The sequence below is a fragment of the Dendrobates tinctorius genome, unplaced genomic scaffold (assembly GCF_039654945.1).
Source record: "Dendrobates tinctorius isolate UK_male_01 unplaced genomic scaffold, ASM3965494v1 ptg000194l, whole genome shotgun sequence".
Lineage (NCBI taxonomy): Eukaryota > Metazoa > Chordata > Amphibia > Anura > Dendrobatidae > Dendrobates > Dendrobates tinctorius.
Window position 1 is genome coordinate 963,293 of NW_027361861.1, and position 20,589 is coordinate 983,881.

The window sequence follows — 20,589 nt, forward strand, 5'->3', positions numbered from 1 at the left end:
AGTCTAATGCCTATTTTTCTTCCTTCTGGCGGAGAGCCTATTTGCATACTCTTTACCCCCCCCCCATCCACCACCTCCCAAAATAACACCAGTCCTGTGCAAGCTCCCTGCTGCTCTACTGCAGTGGCGACATGTCAACAGCTTACATCACCACTGCAGCCAATCACGGAGCTCAGCGCTTACAGATGTGGATAGCACGTGCCACGTTGTTCACATTATTTGCTGCAGTCAATCACTAACCTATTGATTTGACCTCACCACTGCAGCCAAAACAGAGCCGAGCAGCAGTGGTGACCCGAGAGGGGCAAATAATGTCGTTTGGTGTCCACCTTTTTAGAAGTGTATTATAAAAATAAAAGGTCTCCAGTGGTTGAGATTTTGGTTCCCCCCTTGTTGAACATGAATGTCCAACTCTACCTTTCCCTGCAGATTACTGATGGCGCTGATATATTTTCCTCTCTTCTCATGCTTCGTGCAGAGACTTTTAAGAGAACATTTGCTGCTTTTAGGAATTAATATAGTGAAATTCTTATAAGACTTCCCATGTTTAGGACTAAATAAATTGTCCCCCCCACCCCACCCTTGTGAAAAACATTTTATTTAATGGCATGTTGTGATTTGTTGCATAACGACAAGGTAATTTTCACAGCCACTGCTAGTTTATCTCCAGCCGTCTGTGATAATGTATTTTTATTAAGAATAACGGCAGGAGTCTTGCTCTTCAATTATGATTCATTTTCTGCAATAATGCTTGTCTTTTGCTGAAGGATTAGAGGTTTTTCTGTATTTGCACAGTAGGAGCCCCCATCCTTGTCTATCGCTCCATTTCATGCCTTTCTAATGCAGAAGTTTTCCTAATGTGGGTGAAAGCTAGAAGTGCCTCCCCGACCTTAACTATATGCCAGATCAGTATATAAACTTATCGGAGGTGGCGGAATATGGCTATGATGGACCTATGCACTTCTCTGTAAACTGCGCAAATGGTAAAACGGGAAGGTCACTATTCTTTTTTTTTTTTTTTTCTCCCTGCAACAGAATGCACAGGGGCAAATGCTGAATAATCAAACATTGAAGGCCAATGTTATTTCAAAGGCTGCCATGATGACCCAAAAACTGATGCCAACTAAATGGTCTCGTTTTTATGCCTTTTTAATATTGCACATAGTCCCCAGAGATGGGCAACCAGCTCCATTTGCAAAGATGCGTTAGGCCTGTTTCATACTTGCGTTATTGCGGTCAGTTGCCATCCGCCAAAAAGGCGGAGAACGGATCCGTGTTTGTCGAGACACCAACGGGTGCCAGCAGACCGTTGCATTGACAGGGTCCGCCGATGTAGTAATGTTAAAGGAACCGCAACTAAAAAAGTACCACCATGGGACTGGGAAGAGATCACTGCGGGAAGAGATCGCAGGACCGGGACGGGCTGCGAGAAGAGACCGGGTCGGGATGACGTCGCGGGAGGTGCTGCGAGAGACCGGTTCCGGGATTGCGGGGTGAGGGGAGGGAGAGAGAGTTTTTTTTCACCAGACATTTAGGGTTAACTTTCCGGCAAAGCCAATTCCGGACATGTGCACTGTAGAAATGCGGATCCGGCAACCAAAAAAACGTTGCAGTGTCCGTCCTCCCATGTCAGCGGATGCTAAAATTTTGGCGGATCCGTACAAAAACGGATCCAACGGATGGCCATCCATCAAGATCCGCTGTTAATGCAAGTTAATGGGGAAAAAAACTAATCCGCCAACAAAAATGGCGGATGCGTTTTTTTTTTTTTTTTTGCAAAACAGCGGATTTTGACTGATGGTGAAAGACGGATGTGTGAAAGAGACCTTAGTAGAAACGTCGGCATCCACTCTAGTATAGCCTGAATGGCATATAAATCGCTGCTGCTGGGGATCCGTATGGCTATCTCTACTACCAGCCATTATCGGCTTCTCACCTTGAGGAAGACATTGGCAGGTAAATTCTTCATGAGATATCGGCTCTCTTGATTTGACAATAGGGTGAAGCTGCATTTATACTGCTAGATAAATGTGAATGAGCGCCATCAAACACTTGTTTCGTGATTGAAACAAAGCTCTTATGAAATGATCTTTTGTGCAGCGTTAAAGCTCATTGTTATTCGCAACGCATTGTCCCATGTACACAGGAGTCTCACTGCCGAGAGCTATGGCCGCTTATATGCAATGAGTAATCTAGTAAAGATCCCTTGGTGCGTATCGAGTTCTTTGGTCTGCCTGCGTTTAAACACCCACCAATTGGGAAAAATTTTCCAATTTTTGGCGGTCATGTCATGCTGCCATGTTTTTAAAAAGAAATTTTAAAAAAGTTTCTTGGCGAAAGTGATGCACTGCAAACTACAATGTACACATTGTGTGCAAAGCTTCTCATGTTTTAGATACTTGCACCATCTGAGATGCTAGATCTATAGTCCTTTCTAATTAGTAAAAAGATCCAATTTGTAGTTCTACTTCTGTTTTCTTTGTATAGTACCTGGGACACGTGGAGGTGGACGAGTCTCGAGGGATGCACATCTGTGAAGATGCCGTTAAAAGACTGAAATCCGTATGTATTCTTATTGCTCTGTCCACAAACTGATGGTGACTGTATGTTCTGTAATGGAAAGTAGAGGTGTTCATGCGGCAAAGGGTTTGGCCACACGGCTGAGACTCCGCACAGCTGCGGTGAGCCGCGATTTTAGTTCCAGATGTCACATGTGTAGGCTGAGTTTCAGATGAGTATGTTGCTGCATCCGAAGTCTAGATTTCCACTTCGAAACATCTAAAATCTGTGCATATTTTCCTGCACTTTTATGTATTGTGTACTTATAGATCTGGAAATGCAGAAGAGAAAAAAAGAGTAATGTAAGGGTTTAGCTAATTTGAAATAAATGGTTAACATCCGCAACAGAAAGGTGCGCTTTGGCAAAATTAACATGCCTGAATTACTTGTACACAGATTCCATAACTTAAAAATTCAGTGAGTAGATGAAATTAAGGTAGAAGTCATAAACTTTGCTGTAACTTAAAATACATAAAATGAAGTGTGTAAAATGCACAACGTGTAAACCCAGCCTGAAGGCCCACATACACATATGATAGTTTTCTTCCGAACGATGCTTTTGGCCGACAGCAAACTCTTTCATCTCTCCCATGCATAGGAGTGCTCGTTTAGACTAGCGCTCCTGTGTTGTCTGGGAGAGCCGCTAACTGACATCTCTGCCAGCAGAACAATGCCATTGGCAGTTTCAAATTGGACATGTCTGATTGACCTCTTTCGAGACGATCAGTAAACCGGTGCCCACCATACAGTGTCACCAAAACCGGTCAGTATTGGCAGGTGCAGCTGACCTTAGTCTAATGTGTATAGAAGGTGTAAGGCTAAATGAAGACTTTGTACTTCTACTAATTGATTTTAACTATTGATTTTCTCAAGTCTACACGTTTTGCATACATCAGCTGTTAGTTAATACTTGCAATTAATCAGCGCTGCAAAGTCTCGTAGCCTGAAGCCAGTTTCACACGTCCATGAAGCGCAAATCTTGCTTGGATCACAATACTTGGCTCATCAGTTTGGGCTCCTGACCTAAGCTTGTTTACATCCGTGGATTAAATAAGGCAGCTGGTTCAGGTCAGAAGACCCCCACTTTGGTCCATGTATTGTTATACAAGCGCTGTCTGTCTATTACCTAACTGAGAAGTACAACTTGATGCTGCCAAACCTCCTGGGTGGCTCCTACGGTGCTACTGTAAGTATCTGAGGAGCTCCCTATAAGATTAGCGTTCTGTTATCTTCCTGTGAATTGAGAGGAGGCTGCACATGCATTGGTTTTTCCATTCACTTGGATGGGGTTTCATCCGATCTGGTGCATGTTCACAACTAATGGCAGTAAACTTTTCTACTGCCCAAAGACAATTTGAGATTCTCTCTGGAGTGGTAACCAATTGCTTCACATTTTTAGGTCCTATCAATACCATCTGAAAATTTTAATTCCTTTTCTTACTAGATATCTACTCTTATCTTTGTGTGATCTATGTGAGACCTCCTTTCATCACATATGTTTTATATGATCTTAAAGGAGACGTTTCACTTCCTGAAAGCAGGAGTCAAAACCTGAGTCCTCCATATTCTGCTACTCTTTTCTGTTTTTCGCTGCATCACTCCATTGCAGAGATATTCACAATTTTCTCTTGCAGCACAGTATTAGAATTCCCTGCTTTTTAGTGCTTTTTAGTGCAACTGGGCGTTTCTTCAGAGTCTTCTCTGGGGACGTGCTCTTACACTCCATCGGAGATGCTGCCAATCACAGCTCAGCAGCTGTGATTGGCAAGCAGAGATTTCTCATATTTTGCTGCAGAAGAAACAAATGTGAATTTCTCTGCAATGGATCAACGCAGCGCAAAACTGGAAAGAGCCACAGAATTCGAGAAGCTGTGGGATTTTTACTAAGTACTGAACTAAATATTTTTCTTCTTTAGTAAGTGACAGGTCCTCTTTAACAGCCTTCACCATTTCCTGTTCCTCCTTGATATACATGTCGTTTGTGCTTGCAAATGCTTGATATATTTAATATATTTTCTTGTTTTAGCAGGTTAAAAAAATAAAGAATCATAATTAACTTAGTGTTTTGTTTTTACATATTAAACAATTAACAAGTGTAGTTCCTTCTGGTCAGATAATCAGCCTTGCATGACCACTTGTTTCTTCCTAACTCTACTGCTGGAGTGGTTTGGAAGTGACTCTCACATTAACACTTGCTATTCTCGGAGTAATGTTAACGATTAACTGTCACCCTGAAATTAGGAATGTGTGGTGAGATGTCCTTACCGTCTGCTAGCTGCAGGGCTGACTTTGTATAGGAGAGTGATGAATTGGAGGGCGGTGGAACTTGGTAGCAGAAGGCTCGTCCTTTTTCATTAGTCATCACCTCGCACTGATTCATGACGGGCATTACATCCTCTGTGCATGTGGCATATGTAGTAAGCACTCATTTCGGAGCCCCTCACATGCGGATGTGCTTTTGAAGCGGCAAAATGAATTAAGCCTTTGAAAAGGGAACACAGCAGGATTTCCTGAAAAAAGCCCCATGCAACATCACCAGCTGATGACGGCAATGGCCGCTGTGCTCTTTTTCTCATTTCTATATAGAAGTATCGTAATTGCTTTACTGACATAAAAAAACAGTATAACCGAAAAATCACTTTTAAACTTTTATACAGTGGTTTTTTTTTTTGGCATGAGGTGTTCACATTACTGCATGCAGGGCTCTTGTTATGCGCTTACTGTTTGCATGAAGTATATACTGATATATTTTTTTTTAATTTTTTTAATTAGTTTTAATTCTAAAAATTATTACAATCACTATTAAAATATAGTAATAATTTTATTAATATAAACACACAAACTGAAGGTTTTCTGTGAACCTCAGCAAATTTATATAGCACAATTTTTTTTTTTTTAAGGCGCTGTAATATATCTGTCCATCATGAGTACTTGTCAGGGTGTGCTCTTACTGATTTTACTGTATACCGTACATTATGCTGCTCATGTCTCTCCACTGGATCCCAGCTGGTACACACAGTCCAGGTTTAATTTACATCATATTAAAGTTTGTCATTTAGCAGGACTATAGTAAAAAGTACAAAATAAAAAAACATTTTAAAAGGAATCTATTAGAAGGTTTGTATGTAATCCAAGAGCAGCATAATGTAGGTGCAGATATCCTGATTATAGTGACATCACTTGCTCAGCACCTTGCTGCAGTTCCAACATAACTAGTGTTTTATCAGATTATCACTGCAGAACTAGGTGTCTAGAGCCAAGTAGTCCAGCTAAGCTGTATAACCCCACCCCCACAACTGATTACACTGTACATGGTGTACAAGTTGCCATACAGGATTGCTGTTTTTCATTCCTTGCCAGCCAAATAAATGGAATAACTGTACAAATAGAGTTGGTCGAAAAGAGTTGTAGAACTGTGGTCCAATGTCATCCTCCTGCAAAACGCAAGCATTCATCCAGCTCTGTTGACAAAAAACTAAAAATGTTGCTGCTTTCACCAATGGCAACTTAAAAATAATTCACCTCCATAATCATATTGCCCCTATAGTTTCTTCCCCACCCCTGAAACAAAAAAATCCACACATTATTCGTATCCCAAAATACAGCTTGTAACCATCAAGCCCTCACATGGCTATTGCCAACTGAAAAATAAAACTGCTATAACTCTTGAAACAGGAATTAAAAACTTAAGGAGAATTGCTGTGTTCTTAAAGGAAATCGGTCAGTAGGATTTCACACCCTAAACTTTTTTCATATACGTATGTAGTTCTTTCAAAGACAAGTCCAGCAATACTTTTAACATCTCCGGACTTTTCCTTCTTTACTAAAAAAAAAAATGTGGCTGACGGGGCTGTGGTAGATCTGACGCCTTTGTCCAGCTCGATTTCCTTCACAGCGCCGACTCCTCCTGCTTCCCTTACTCATTTGCCTGAAGACACAAGCACCAAGACTGTCAGTGGAGCAGGCGGCCTCTGGGTGGAGAATAGAGCTGGAGTGGCAGAGGCTTCACATCAACCATAGCTCTTCAACATTATTTACGTATCAATTCAAACACTGATTTCTACATTAGATTGTTGAATTGGCCATGTTAAGGTATTGCTGAACTTGTCTTTGAAAGATTTACATGTATGTATAAGTAGTATGGAGGGTTGAAATCCTGCTGACGAATTCCCTTTGATGTTCATTCGATCCTCCTTACTTTCCCATGACTTTTCTCTTGCCATTTGAGATAAATTAGGAACCCTTTTGCTTTTCCATGTGCCTATAGCTTCCAGGGGGAACATTAAAGAAGTCTGGCAGCAGAATAAAAGTAGACTAAGGCTGAAAATTGTTTTGCTTTTAAGATTAATTTTTATGCATCTTGTCCACATCCGAGCTTGGAGATCAATCCTTAAGATATTAAAGTTGAAGGAGTAAAATGTGTGCATTGGTCATTCCCATGACATGGCCTCATGCTCCAGATTGACTGCTCTTCTGCTGCCATGTTTCACTTTGTGTGTGTGTGTGGTTGTTAGTTCTGGAAGAAATGCCTCCTATATTGCTTTTCAATCCGTTACTTGGTGGGACAGGAGCTTAGCAGTGTGGTAAAGACCAAAGCTGTGGGTTAAGGTGGCCATGCAGATTATAGAACAGTTAGCTCAACAGATATCTGTCCTCGCTCCTCTATAAATATGCTTGGCCGAGGTTGCGTGTATAATTAATTGGGGAGAGGGAAATGAGCAGCTTCTAGGCCACACTGGCATCTGCTTATTTCTCTTGAGAAAATGATTAGGTATGTTAAAATTATTGTCCCAAACATCCTTTCCTGATGTTGGATCTCCAGACGTGCTGGAAAATTGACCAATCACTGCTGAGGCTGTTGATTTCTGATTAATGTGTATGGGCATCTCCTTTTTGTAGTTTGTGGATCCATGTTGTGCAGTTTTCATAATTTAAAAAAAAAATGCTACCACTGCCGATTTTGCAGACTTGTTTCATTGCATTAGAAAACTTGTTAAAGGCTTTTAAATATTTTAAATTGAAATATGGATAAAATGGCTTCTAACTGCTCCAAATTACATGGCTCGTCATGCAGTCTTTTAGATCTTATAGTGCAAACCCACAAGTCTCATCTGGTGCAATGAACCGGGTCTAAAGCCAAGATGGACTTGACATATTCATTCCTTTGCAATTAGCAACTGGCATTTTGCGAAGGAATGAGGTCTGAGATTATTTTTTCCCTTGTTGCATGGGAAATTGCAGGGTGTCATTTGAGGTTTTTTTTGTAGTTTTCTTCCCCTCCTTCTGGCAACTTTAGCCTGCCTGCCACCTTTTTAACCTCTTCTTTCCCAAGCATGGACGTAGGGAGTGATGTCATCCGCTTGCTCCTTCTGTATAGCGCTTACTAATTCTTTGCTGTGCTATTTGATGCATGCTGATTTGAAAACCTTGAGAGACTTGTAGCTTCCAGCAATAATAGTGCTCGACTTGTCCCCTCCCCTGTTCCTCCAGGAAAGGAAATTCTTCAAAGGCTTCTTTGCAAAAGTAAGTCCATCGCCATCTGTGGTTAAATTTATAAGGAGTTGCACACTGGTAGTAAATGGTCACTGTACATAGCAGCATGTGCCTTCACTTCGAGATTCCTGTGGCATAAACATGTATAGACCTGGATCCTTCTTGAATTCATTTTTTTTCATATATGTTGACCTTATTAGAGGGATGGGCAAGAAACATTGTGGGAAGAGGTCAAATATGGGTGTTTTTTGCATTCGACTGCCAACACATTTAGATTTTTCTGTGTTTTAATTTTTTTTTATGTAAAAGTGATCCATTCCCTATCACTCAGGTGTTTGGGTGTTTTGGTGTCCTGGGCAGCCTGGAAGACTGTATGACACTTGTGGGATGTCTGTACCAACAAGGGTCCCAGTGACAAACTGGTTATATACCTCTGCACCTTCTTGTAATCTGTGCTATGCCGGTTATGCAACATTACGGTCTATCTGAAATAGAGCAATTTTATCACAATTGCCTTTCTATGAGCAGGAGATATCCAATAAGGAAGACCCTTAATTCCCTGCTATAAGCCAGGCAGTAGACACAATTTTGGAGGGGAAGAAGCTGATTTTTGTTTTTTGTTTGTTTGTTTGTTTTCCCTAATCTTACACATGGGGGAATTCTGACGCTTTAACTTTACACATTGCCCAAATGTTTTTTATTTTTATTTTATTTTTTTATACAGCTACTAGTAATGAGTGAAAGTTCTCCGATAAGGAGTTGTCTGAGTATGCTCGGGTGCTAACCGAGTGTCTTCAGCGTGTTTGAGAAATAAGTTCGCACCTGCGTGCCTCATGGCTGGTTGACACCTGCAACACATGCGGAGGTTTCTTGTTTGTTAGGCAATCCCTGCATATGTTGCATTGGTTGAACAGTTGCGAGACATGCACCCGTGGGGATCCGAACATATTTTTCAAGCACCACAGTCACTCGGTTAGCACTCGGGCATGCTCCGATAACACCTTATCCCAGCACGTTCGCTCACCACTAATACCCATAATCACTTTCCAATCCTTTGCATCTCTTCCGTCGTAAAGGCTGGTTTGCACTTTTTTTTTCTTCTTGGGGTGGGTAATTCCTCTCCTTCATTCTACTTCTAAAACGCAGGATTTTAGAATTCCTATAAGCTGTACATTTCTGATTTTTAGAACCAGTTGGATCACTGCATATTTGACGCTGCCAGTTGTAGGTCTCCTTTTACGTGCACATGCTTGTAATCATTACCGTTTCTTTCTGCCATAATCGAAGACAAAATTCTCCCAGATTCTTGCCGATCAATCTTTTCTGGACTTTCTCCAAATTTTACCAATGAACATTGCTTGTGCTGATTTAGACATGATTACAGTACTTTTGACGGGTACAAGTTCTGGGTTCTTGCCTACATGGTAATGGATCACGATTTGTCTGCAGGAATTCCAGTGCGGGACGGCTACAGCTATGGTGACGGCTCTTTGTTCACTGTCAAAATGGCATTTAGGTGTACTTGTCCCTTTCCAAAATAGTTCCTATAAATCGCTTAGAACTTTTAAATGCAACTATAACTTACTATATAACTTTGAGTATACAATAAGGGTAATGTGATGTATTTACACACAAGCAATCATTTTGTGCCTTTTTCCACGTGGCTGTGAGCAGCACAAGGTTTTCTATTAATTGCTGAACAAGCTTCACCTGTGCTTGTCATTTTTTTTTTTTTTCTAAAAGGCTGCTTGCAGCTACTAGTCAGACGCATGTGACTATACCTGTTTTGAAGCGTAACCATCATTTTAATTTTTGCTTTCATAAATTAATAGTACATATGAAAAGAAACCACTTTGTAATATGTCTTATCAGAGATATCTGCTTGTTTCTCCTACTGGACTGATCTTACAAATTTTAGCCATGAACTAATTGTGAAAAATCTGTATTCAGTCAAGACAAATTTTGAGATTAAAGAGCATGGTTGGTGCTTATAAGATTCTATGCAGAAGGGTGGAGCCCAAGGCAAAAACAAAGTTTCTGCTGCAAGTTTGAGCTTTGTAAACACCAGCTGCCATCTCCTTTCTAAGTAATGGAAAAGTCTGTCACTGAAGACATATTTTACCCCAGAATTGAAACTTTTAAGAATCCATTTAGGAGGAGAAAGAATCAGATTTATCTGAGATATATAGCAGGATTTCTAATTTTCACATTTACTATTGCTTTGTGGGGGGAAAAAAAATTAAGACTATGGTTACTCTCTAAACTAATTTTGATCTATGCTCCATTCAGACATGTGTTTTATAGTATATATACAGGTCATAACAACCAGAACTGATTTGGTCAAATATGACTAAGGACCGTATTTTCACTGCGTCCAAAATGCTGCGTTCCACATTGCAAGCACTGCGGATGGGATTTATAGAAAGCCCATGCCCACTGTTCCATTATACACTGCTTAAACTCACTTGCGGTGTGGGTTTACGAGCCGCCGCAGACTGCGTATTTGCACCAATAGACTGTTTGTACATGCGGTAAATCCGCATGTACTAACAAACAAGTGCGGTAATTGGACTGCAGCGAAAATAAGCTGCCTCCAAATCTCTACTATTCATGATCATGGGCATATAGCCTAAGGCCATGTGCACACGATGCAGATATCCAGCGGGATCCACAGCGGATTTTGCTGCACAGAAATGCTGCATATCTGCATTGTGATGAACAGTAGCATGTTGGTCAATAGAAAAAAAGAAACGCTGTGCAGACGCTGCAGAATTTTCCGTGCGGTTTTCTTGTGGTTCAAAATATGCAGCATGTTACTTCTTTTGTGCGGTTTTCCACCTGCTCCTTCTCCAAATCTGCAGGGGGAAGTCCGCAGGGGAAAACCGCAAGAAATCTGCAGGAAAAATGCAGGTCATTTGACCTGCGGATTTCTTCAATTCTGCGCGGAAAAATCCGCAGGGCAAAAAAGTCAGTCTGTACTTAGCCTTATTGTTAATCTGCAGGAGCGGAAACTGGGAGGTAGTGGAACGGTGCGCTCCTGAAGAAAGGTTAGACTACCCTTTAATTTTGCTACATTTTTAGACTAGAGCAATAATTGCCCCTCTTCAGTTATCTGCCACCCCGGCTGCTTGCTTGACAGCAGAGATGGAGGCTGTTTGTAGATAAGTCTTAACAGCAGGGGTTATTAAAGAGGCGCAGTTGACTGTGGGTGCACTTGCAGGCTTTTTACATATGGATACAAATAAGATCAGGAAAATACAGATAATTTATTTGTCGATTACTATACATTTATTTTGAGAATATTCACCTTTTTTATATTAATATAAAAAGAGGCCATGAAATAAACAATATTAATTCATGCCCCCCCCCCCCCCCTATCGATTAGACAAAATAAGATTATAGTGCAGAAGGCCGCAGTATAATAGTTTCTGTACATCACTGTTTTGCTCTTAGCATGGCCGCTCTGTGCGACTATTGTCTCCTGGTTTTCCAGTGAAAATGTCTATGGGTATTAATTGGTTCATCGTCTTTTGCCTAAATGCCATTTTCCAGTGTGGTACCATGATTTATTTCGATGAAGGTACCAGTGGAGTAACTCCTTATTCATGTGTGCAGTCTCCTAAGTCTTAGTAGATTCTCCCATCCAGGTAAAGAATTTTGCTGCAGAATTCTTTGCACTCTCAAGTATATGTTGTAGTCTCCATGTCCCTTGTTTGTCAAACAGTTGCCCTTCACCACCTTTGCAGCGCTTTTTATGAACTTTTCTCTTTTGCTTTGGTGAATGAATTTGGCATGGATCTTGAATACATAGGCTTCTAGAGTTGTTTCTAGATATATTTTGCTCATGTTTCATTCTAGGCCCTCAGCAAAACATAAGAGATGGCCCATGTAAGATTTCCTTTTTTCTTTCTGACATTTAAGACTGGAAAGAAGGCAGTCAAGGCGGTCCTGTGGGTTTCTGCCGATGGCCTTAGAGTTGTGGATGAGAAGACAAAGGTATGAAGATGCAAATGTTTTTACATTAAAGAGGCAATTAAAAGTACTTGGATGTTTCCCAATTTTAATTTTCCCGAAATGTTTGAATTGAAAGATCAAATGTGGATAAGGATTACGGTACAGTTTAAAAAAAAAAAACTTTTTATTTAAAAAAAGAGAAAAAGGAATTTAAAAGGTTTTAGTTGAGTTTTTAATTCCGTTGTGACTAAGTGGCATCTACAAAATGACTGTACAGTGGCAGCTACAGAACATAAAAATTATACACACGTGGTCAAAATTGTTGGTACCCCTCGTTTAATGACAGAAAAACCCACTGGTGACAAAAATAACGTGAATCTGACAAAAGTAATAAATCAAAAATCTATTTACATATAGAAAAATAGTTCTGTTAATCTATATATTTTTTTTTTTCTCCATAGGATCTCCTGGTAGACCAAACTATTGAAAAAGTGTCCTTCTGTGCTCCAGATAGAAATTTTGACCGGGCCTTCTCTTACATATGCCGTGATGGAACAACAAGGAGATGGATCTGTCATTGTTTTATGGCTGTTAAGGACACGGTCTGTACTTGACTTATTGATGTTGCTTTCTCTTTATTTAAAAAAAAAAAGTGCATGGAGGAGCTGAGATTTAGTAAATGAGTGGTTTTAAAGTCATTCTGTGCTGATAACATACAGGCGCTTGCTGCATCACGGCCTGACCAAACACTTAAATTCCCACGTCCCACCTGCTTCTTTTCTCTCTATCTCTGCTTTTCTATGAAATCGGAACTGTCAATTAAGGAAAATGGGTCAGTGGGGAGGAGTGGAGATTGAGAAACCAAGCAGGTGGGAAGGTGTATTTAAATGATTGACCCTGCCGTGACGCATTGAGCGGTGGTAGGTGGTTTGAACAGGCGTTCTTTACCGACAGTCTTTTAGAGCGCTCGTTCCTAATTATCAGTCCTTGTAACCATTTGATCACCCAGTTAAAGGTATTTTGCTTATTCCTTGGATGATCTGATCATTTATGCTGGCAACATTTTTTTTCTTATCATTGGCAGCACATCACCGCATGTAAATGGTGAATTTAGCCGCACACAATAGGAACAGAATAATTCTATTATTGATCTGTTCTCAGCCAGCTATTGACCAGTGTGTGTAGTCGATCAGTAATTATGCAAATTGTCTCTTCAGAGAGGAAGAGGACTAGAACTCTAGTGCCACCTACTGTGAGTAGCAATCCTAAAAGTCAATGTTGACCCTTTAACGAGCCTTGTTACATGACATAGGGTACCGTTACACCTAGCGATGCACCAGCGATCCCGACTAGCGATATGACGCGGTCAGGATCGCTGGTGCATCGCTAGGTGGTCGCTAGTGAGCTGCTACACAGGCAGACCTCACCAGCGACATAACAGGGGTCGGGGGGTCGCTACTTACCTGTCAGACGCGGCGATCCTGTCATCTTTCCACGCGTCGCTCGTCTGCGCCACAGGAAGCGCCGCAGAAAGTGACCGACGAGGAATGGTCCAGGAGCTTCTCGCGCGATCAGCGATAACCTGTGGGGGAGCCGGTCGGAGGTAAGTATCGCATGCAGCGATATCGCTAGCGATATCGCTGCAACGTCACAAAATCGGTGACTTTACAGCTATATTGCTAGCAATATCGCAGTGTGTAACGGGGGCTTTAGAATAAAAGCCAAACCATAATCTCAGTTTGCAGACACTGTGTTTCGGGGTACTGCCCCTCGTCAGTGCAAAGTGTGAGATCTGGTTTGGCTGTGAGGAAGGCATCTGACAGATATCCTAGAAGTATCATTTCTCCTTGCTAAGCATGTCGAGGTGAGGAGACTTAAAGCCACAATGCTCCTCTGGGAAATATGCTAATTATGCAAATTGTCTCTTCAGAGAGGAAGAGGACTAGAACTCTAGGTGTTAGTGTAATCCGAGAATAGCATGATTTAAGAGCAGAGACCATGATTCCAATGAGGTCTCGCTTGCTGGCCTGTATTTTGCTGTTTCAAAAAAATCGCTTTATCAGCAGGAGATCATCACTACAGGACTAGATGTCTCGTGCCTTCTAGTCACCTGCTCTGTTCAACCCCGCTCACAACACTGATTGGCAGTTTCCTGTGTACACTGTGCAATGACAGAAAGCTGCCAATCAGCGGTGTAAATGGGGTTCTACACAGATCAGTATTCTGAGCTCTGCTAGATGTGCAGCAGAGCAAATAGGGGTTCTATCAGAACCACCGCACCCAACTGACTGTGGTATATCGCTGGAATCAGGCTCTCTGCTCCTACATCTCTGCTCTCAGATTACATGGCCAAATTTTTCTTAATTTGAGGTTTATGCTTTATTCATACAAGCATTCAGGAGTGCCGTCTGGTATTTTGGATGACCAGAATGGCCCAAGTCTGCAGCTTTGTTCCTGCCTTAAAAAATGGCAGAACCTTGAAAGACTTTATTGTACACATGTATGTTCATTAATACCCATTTATATTAAAGACTGAGCCATTAGCGCTTTGATGGATCCATTTTTTATCATCTCCTAAGGCCAGATTACTGAACTAAAACTGGCATTTACAACACGGCAGTAATTGCCAACTGCATTGGAAACCTCCCTAATAAGAGTGACGTGTCAAGGTTTTATTTGAAGAAAACTGTCAGGTTTTACTTTCACCTTTGGACATTATTTTACGTTCACCTTTTGACATTATTTTACAGCTTGCATTTCAATATAATCTTCATAAAATAGTGAGTCATTGTTTTTTTATATTTTGTACAGTAGTTTTGTTTGGTTATAAAGTTTTATTTGCGCAGTTGGTGCCCTTCATTCCAGAAGGAAGCAGACAAATCTTTTGAATAATTTACTCTTCCTGCAGCCTAAGGGCACTCTACAACATCCGTTTCCAAATGCTCCTACTGCTCTACAAGACTGGCTCTGTTGTTGTTGCACCCCATCTCCCAGTCAAACACATGTCCTACATTAGTGTTTTCAACCAGATGAAGAGCATTCCTCTGCCCCATATGCGGATGGAACTGGCCTGGGAGGCAGATGTTGGTACAACGTCTGTAGAGCAATGGAAGCCCATGTTGGAGACCCCAAAGTTTGGTTTCTCCTAGCTTTTCTGGGACAGCCGTACAACTCTACATCCTCCATTGTACATGCATCACAACCAAGATGTGTAGGGTTCATCCCCAGCTCCCCGGGGGCGTGCCCCAAAAACAAAGTTCTTCCAACTGCTGTGGAGTTCTCCAGAGATTAGAGGATACTGGACACAGTTGGTCAGATTTCTACATGACAGTATGGGGATATCCCTCACAGAGGACCCCAGGACGACCCTTTTTATTTATTTTTTTTCTTCCATGGATCCTCATCAGTACTCTGACATCAGACAGGCTGTTACTAGTTGAGTCCTTGTTTACTGCTCACTAGTGTCTTACAAGGCATGGTGGTCTCACCGAACACCGACCATTTCTGAATGGAAATCAGCAGTGAATCTTTACATCTGTAAGGGTACCGTTACATTTAGCGATGCACCAGCGATCCCGACAAAAATATGGATCGCTGGTGCATCGCGAAGTGGTCACTAGTGAGCTGCCAAACGGGCAGATCTCACCAGCGACATAGCAGCGGTCGGGGGTCGCTACTTACCTGTCAGATGCGGCGATCCTGACGTCCTCCCGCCCGCGTCGCTCGTTGGCACCACAGGAAGCGCCCGACGATCAGCGATAATCAGCGGGGGAGCCAGTCGGAGGTATCACATGTAGCGATATCGCTAGCAATATCGCTGCTGCGTCACAAAAGCAGTGACGATATTGCTAGCGATATCGATGTGTAACGGGCCCGTAAGCCAAAGTCTGGAGTAGATGGACCGGATCCCCCCTAACTGCTTAATCTACAGTTGTGGCCAAAAGTATTGGCACCTCTGCAATTCTGTCAGATAATACTCAGTTTCTTCCTGAAAATGATTGCAAACACAAATTCTTTGGTATTATCTTCATTTAATTTGTCTTAAATGAAAAAACACAAAAGAGAATGAAGCAAAACATTGATCATTTCACACAAAACTCCAAAATGGACCAGACAAAAGTATTGGCACCCTCAGCCTAATACTTGGTTGCGCAACCTTTAGCCAAAATAACTGCGACCAATCGCTTCCGGTAACCGTCAATGAGTTTCCTACAATGCTCTGCTAGAATTTTAGACCATTCTTCTTTGGCAAACTGCTCCAGGTCCCTGATATTTGAAGGGTGCCTTCTCCAAACTGCCATTTTTAGATCTCTCCACAGGTATTCTATGGGATTCAGGTCTGGATTCATTGCTGGCCACCTTAGAAGTCTCCAGTGCTTTCTCTCAAACCATTTTCTAGTGCTTTTTGAAGTGTTTTGGGTCATTGTCCTGCTGGAGGACCCATGACCTCTGAGGGAGACCCAGCTGTCTCACACTGGGCCCTACATTATGCTGCAAAATTTGTTGGTAGTCTACAGGCTTCATAATGCCATGCACACGGTCAAGCACGGTAGACACCGGAACATTCAGGTCTTTGGAGATGGACTTGTAGCCTTGAGATTACTCATGCTTCCTCACAATTTGGTTTCTCAAGTCCTCAGACAGTTCTTTGGTCTTATTTCTTTTCTCCATGCTCAATGTGGTACACACAAGGACACAGGACAGAGGTTGAGTCAACTTTAATCCATGTCAACTGGCTGCAAGTGTGATTTAGTTATTGCCAACACCTGTTAGGTGCCACAGGTAAGTTACAGGTGCTGTTAATTACACAAATTAGAGAAGCATCACATGATTTTTCGAACAGTGCCAATACTTTTGTTCACCCTCTTTTTTGTATGTTTGGTGTGGAATTATATCCAATTTGGCTTTAGGACAATTCTTTGTGTTTTTTCATTTAAGACAAATTAAATGAAGATAATACCAAAGAATTTGTTTGCAATCATTTTGAGAAAGAAACTGAGTATTATCTGACAGAATGGCAGGGGTGTCAATGCTTTTGGCCACAACTGTATAATCTATAGCTGCTGGCCGAGTTTTGAGGTCGGAGGGAGGGTCCCGAGCTTCTTTTCCTCCCGATTGTCCCTGGGTTATCACCAGCTCCTTCTTTGTCTCCCCGACCCTTGGCAGCAGCTCACAAGTAAAGGTACTGTCACACTTAGCGATGTACCAGCGATCCCGACCAGCGATATGACGCGGTCAGGATCGCTGGTGCATCGCTAAGTGGTCGCTAGTGAGCTGCCACACATGCAGATCTCAATTGCGACATCGCTGGGGACGGGGGTCGCTACTTAGCTGTCACACCAGGCGATTCTGCGTCCTCCCGCCCGCGCGTCGCTCGTCTTCACAGCAGGAAGCGCCGCAGGAAGCTGACGACGAGAAACAGTCCTGAACGTTCTCGCGCGATCAGCGATAACCAGCGGGGGAGCCGGTCGTAGGTAAGTATCACACACAGAGATATCGCTAGCAATATCGCTATAACGTCACTAGTTATAGCGATATTGCTAGCGATATCTCTTAGTGTGACTGGCCCTTAAGGGAAGAAGTTGTTACTGATCAGGCACATTTTCTGGTGTTTTTTGTTTTTTTTTTTTTGTTTGTGTTGTATGTGGTCTGTGAATTTTAACCCCTTAATCCCATGTGACGTACTATCCCGTACATGTGCCCTGGGACTTAATTCCCAGGGACGGGATAGTACGTCACAGCGATCAGCGGCGCCCACATGGTGAGCGCCGCTGATCGCGGCCGGGTGTCAGCTAATTATCACAGCTGACACCCGGCACAATGTGTCACAGTGATCTGTGATGTGACAGATCAGCTATCTGTCACAGGACAGTGATGTCCCCCCTGGGACAACCTAATAAAGTTAAAAATAATTTTAAAAAAATCGCTAAATAAATTAGAAAAAAAAAATATTCCCCAATAAATTCATTTTTTGGAAATAAAAAAAAGAAAAAAAACAATAAAAGTACACATTTGGTATCGCCGCGTCCGTAACGACCCGCCTTATAAAACTGTCCCATTAGTTAACCCCTTTAGCGAACCCCTTAAAAAATAAAAATAAAAAACGAAGCAAAAAATGATTTATCATACCGCCGAACAAAAAGTGCAATAACGCGCGATCAAAAAGACGCATATAAATATCCATGGTACCGCTGAAAACGTCATCTTGTCCCGCAAAAAACGAGCCGCCATACAGCATCAGTGAAAAAATAAAAAAAGTTATAGCTTGCAGAATAAAGCGATGCAAAAATAATTATTTTTTTATATAAAATAGTTTTCATTGCATAAAACCGCCAAAACACAAAAAGCTACATAAATGAGGTATCGCTGTAACCGTACTGACCCGAAGAATAAAAGCGCTTTATCAATTTTACCGCACACGGAACGGTGGAAACGCACCCCCCAAAAGAAATTCATGATACGCTGGTTTTTGTTCATTCTGCGTCCCAAAAATCGGAATAAAAAGCAATCAAAAAATGTCACGTGCCCGAAAATGGTACCAATAAAAACGTCAACTCATCCCGCAAAAAATAAGACCTCACATGACTCAGTGGGTCAAAATACGGAAAAATTATAGCTCTCAATATGTGGTGATGCAAAAACTATTTTTTTCCATTCTACATGACGGCACCACCAGAGAGGGGATCTGCCCAGCGAGGACAGGAAACCTTCAAGATAAAAGGGGCGGCTCCTCTCTCCGCATCAGTTGGTTTCCTGTCCTCGATGGGGAACCCTCAAGATGAAAAGCTCTTGAAGATTCTGGAAGAAAGAAGAAAGAAGAGGATGCCTGGGCCTGGGTCGGGTGATTACTGGCAGGCACTGGTCTGCTACACCCGTCACCAGGTACCGGTAGTCGCCTCGGGGGCCATATATTCCTATGTCCCCCCTGAGCGAGTGCATGGCCACAGCTCGTGAGGCAGTTGCCCGGGTGAAGTAATGATGCCTCGGAGACCATGGTTCGTGTACCCTCCAAGATGACCAAAACTTGCCCCATAGAAGTCCACGGAGGCCACTTTCCGTGCTCCCTCCCTGTCGACATATAGTGGCCATGCAGCCTGTGAGACACATCGGTGTCAAGGCAGAATTAAAGCTCCACGGAGGCTATGTGGGTACCCTCCCTGTTGAGACAGGCACTACAGAAACGGCCCTGATGAGGAATTACCTGATTTCAGTGGCAGTGGAGATGCTTCACCTGGTAAGGCTGGACTACAGGTATGACGGGCGATAGCGGGGCTCTCCGATCCAGTACCCGTTGTCAGTGGTGGTAGTGCAGTTGCTTCTCCCGGTAAGACCAGTCGGCAGGTTTGACGGGCGACAGCGGGTCTCTCTGATACGGTACACTGAAACAGTGGTGGCAGTGCAAGGTATGGCTGACAAACTGCGCTATAAGAGAGCTGCTCGGGAGGTCCATGGCATCGGAACACCGAGAACAGACCGCAAGTACGGGAAGCATTCCAGGCGCATACCGGAAGTGACCCCTGACGCGCACCGGAAGTGAAGGGTGCACGGGTCAGGGGAACGCGCATCGCCTGGTGCGTGCTTCAGCCGTGCTTACGACTGAAGGGAGCATGGGCACCGGAGGAGAGCACGCACCGGATGTGATTGCCGGGTGTGCACATAGGCCAGCTATAGTGCGCAGGCGTGGGGGCATAACCAGGAAGTGCAAGCGGCTGGCAGGTGCAGGATCAACCAGGTGTACCAATTAATTTAAAAAAAAAAATAAAAAAATAGAGTGTTATAGGCAACAGGAGGTGCTGGCAGGCGTCACCACACCATTATTTGGTTAGATGTGACTGCTCTCATCACAAAACAGCAGCAGTTAAGCAGTTTATAAAATGGAGAGCCCTTCGCCAGAGCACTTGCAGCTGCACCAGGCGGCGAAGGAGAGGCGGTTGCGCTCAGAGGAGAAGAGCCAGACACGCTGCAGCAGCAGTGGGAGCCACTCGGGCAGCACACGGACGGATCGTCGCCGCAAAAAGGAGGGGTCCCTAGTCTCTTTGGGAGACAGTGAGAAGACCAGTCAGCCTCCAGATCCGGTATCCGTTCTGTGAAGTGTCCTAGTGGTGAGTGAACTTCGAGAAAGTCCAGCACTCTAATGTCTGTTCTCTTTCTCTCTCTTGTCTCCTCTCTCCCCTATTTTACATACATTGGCGGGGTGGAGTATAGGAGGTCCCTAAGAAGAGTAGGGAAAAAAAAATAAAATAAAAATAAAGAATGTCCTTTATGCAATAGTCCCTTAGGAGCATCCTGGAATAAAAGATTGTGCCAGGATTGTATTAACAAGACAGTATCGGAAGAGACACCCTCATTCTCTGACAGTCTGAGATCCCTAATTCAAACAGAGGTTTGCAAATCAGTGAGGGCATTACAATCAGCGGATACGGATAGCTGGTAGATGAGCAAGCAAAAAAGACAGCTCAGGAACTCATGTTTAGTGGACTACAAAAGAAAAAAAACGTAGAGCCTTCCCTATTAATGAATTGGAAGGACTCCTAAAACGGGAATGGGAAAATCCAGAGAAGTCCCAGATAATCAATTCCCTAA

The 20,589-nt window shown here is 42.8% G+C and overlaps 1 protein-coding gene across 7 annotated transcripts in view; it reads left to right on the plus strand.

Moving 5' to 3' along the window:
* The window catches only part of NUMB (NUMB endocytic adaptor protein), a 127,678-nt gene that overhangs the window by 82,396 nt on the left and 24,693 nt on the right, over window positions 1-20,589 (plus strand). For 4 of the 7 annotated variants that reach the window (XM_073552678.1, XM_073552676.1, XM_073552674.1 and 1 more), the window contains 4 exons: window positions 2,488-2,562; window positions 8,050-8,082; window positions 11,974-12,048; window positions 12,468-12,608. In XM_073552678.1, coding sequence (XP_073408779.1) covers window positions 2,488-2,562; window positions 8,050-8,082; window positions 11,974-12,048; window positions 12,468-12,608 — 324 coding nt within the window. Of the gene's footprint in view, window positions 1-2,487; window positions 2,563-8,049; window positions 8,083-11,910; window positions 12,049-12,467; window positions 12,609-20,589 lie in introns of those variants that run through there. The other 3 variants (XM_073552680.1, XM_073552677.1, XM_073552679.1) reach the window with 2 other exon arrangements.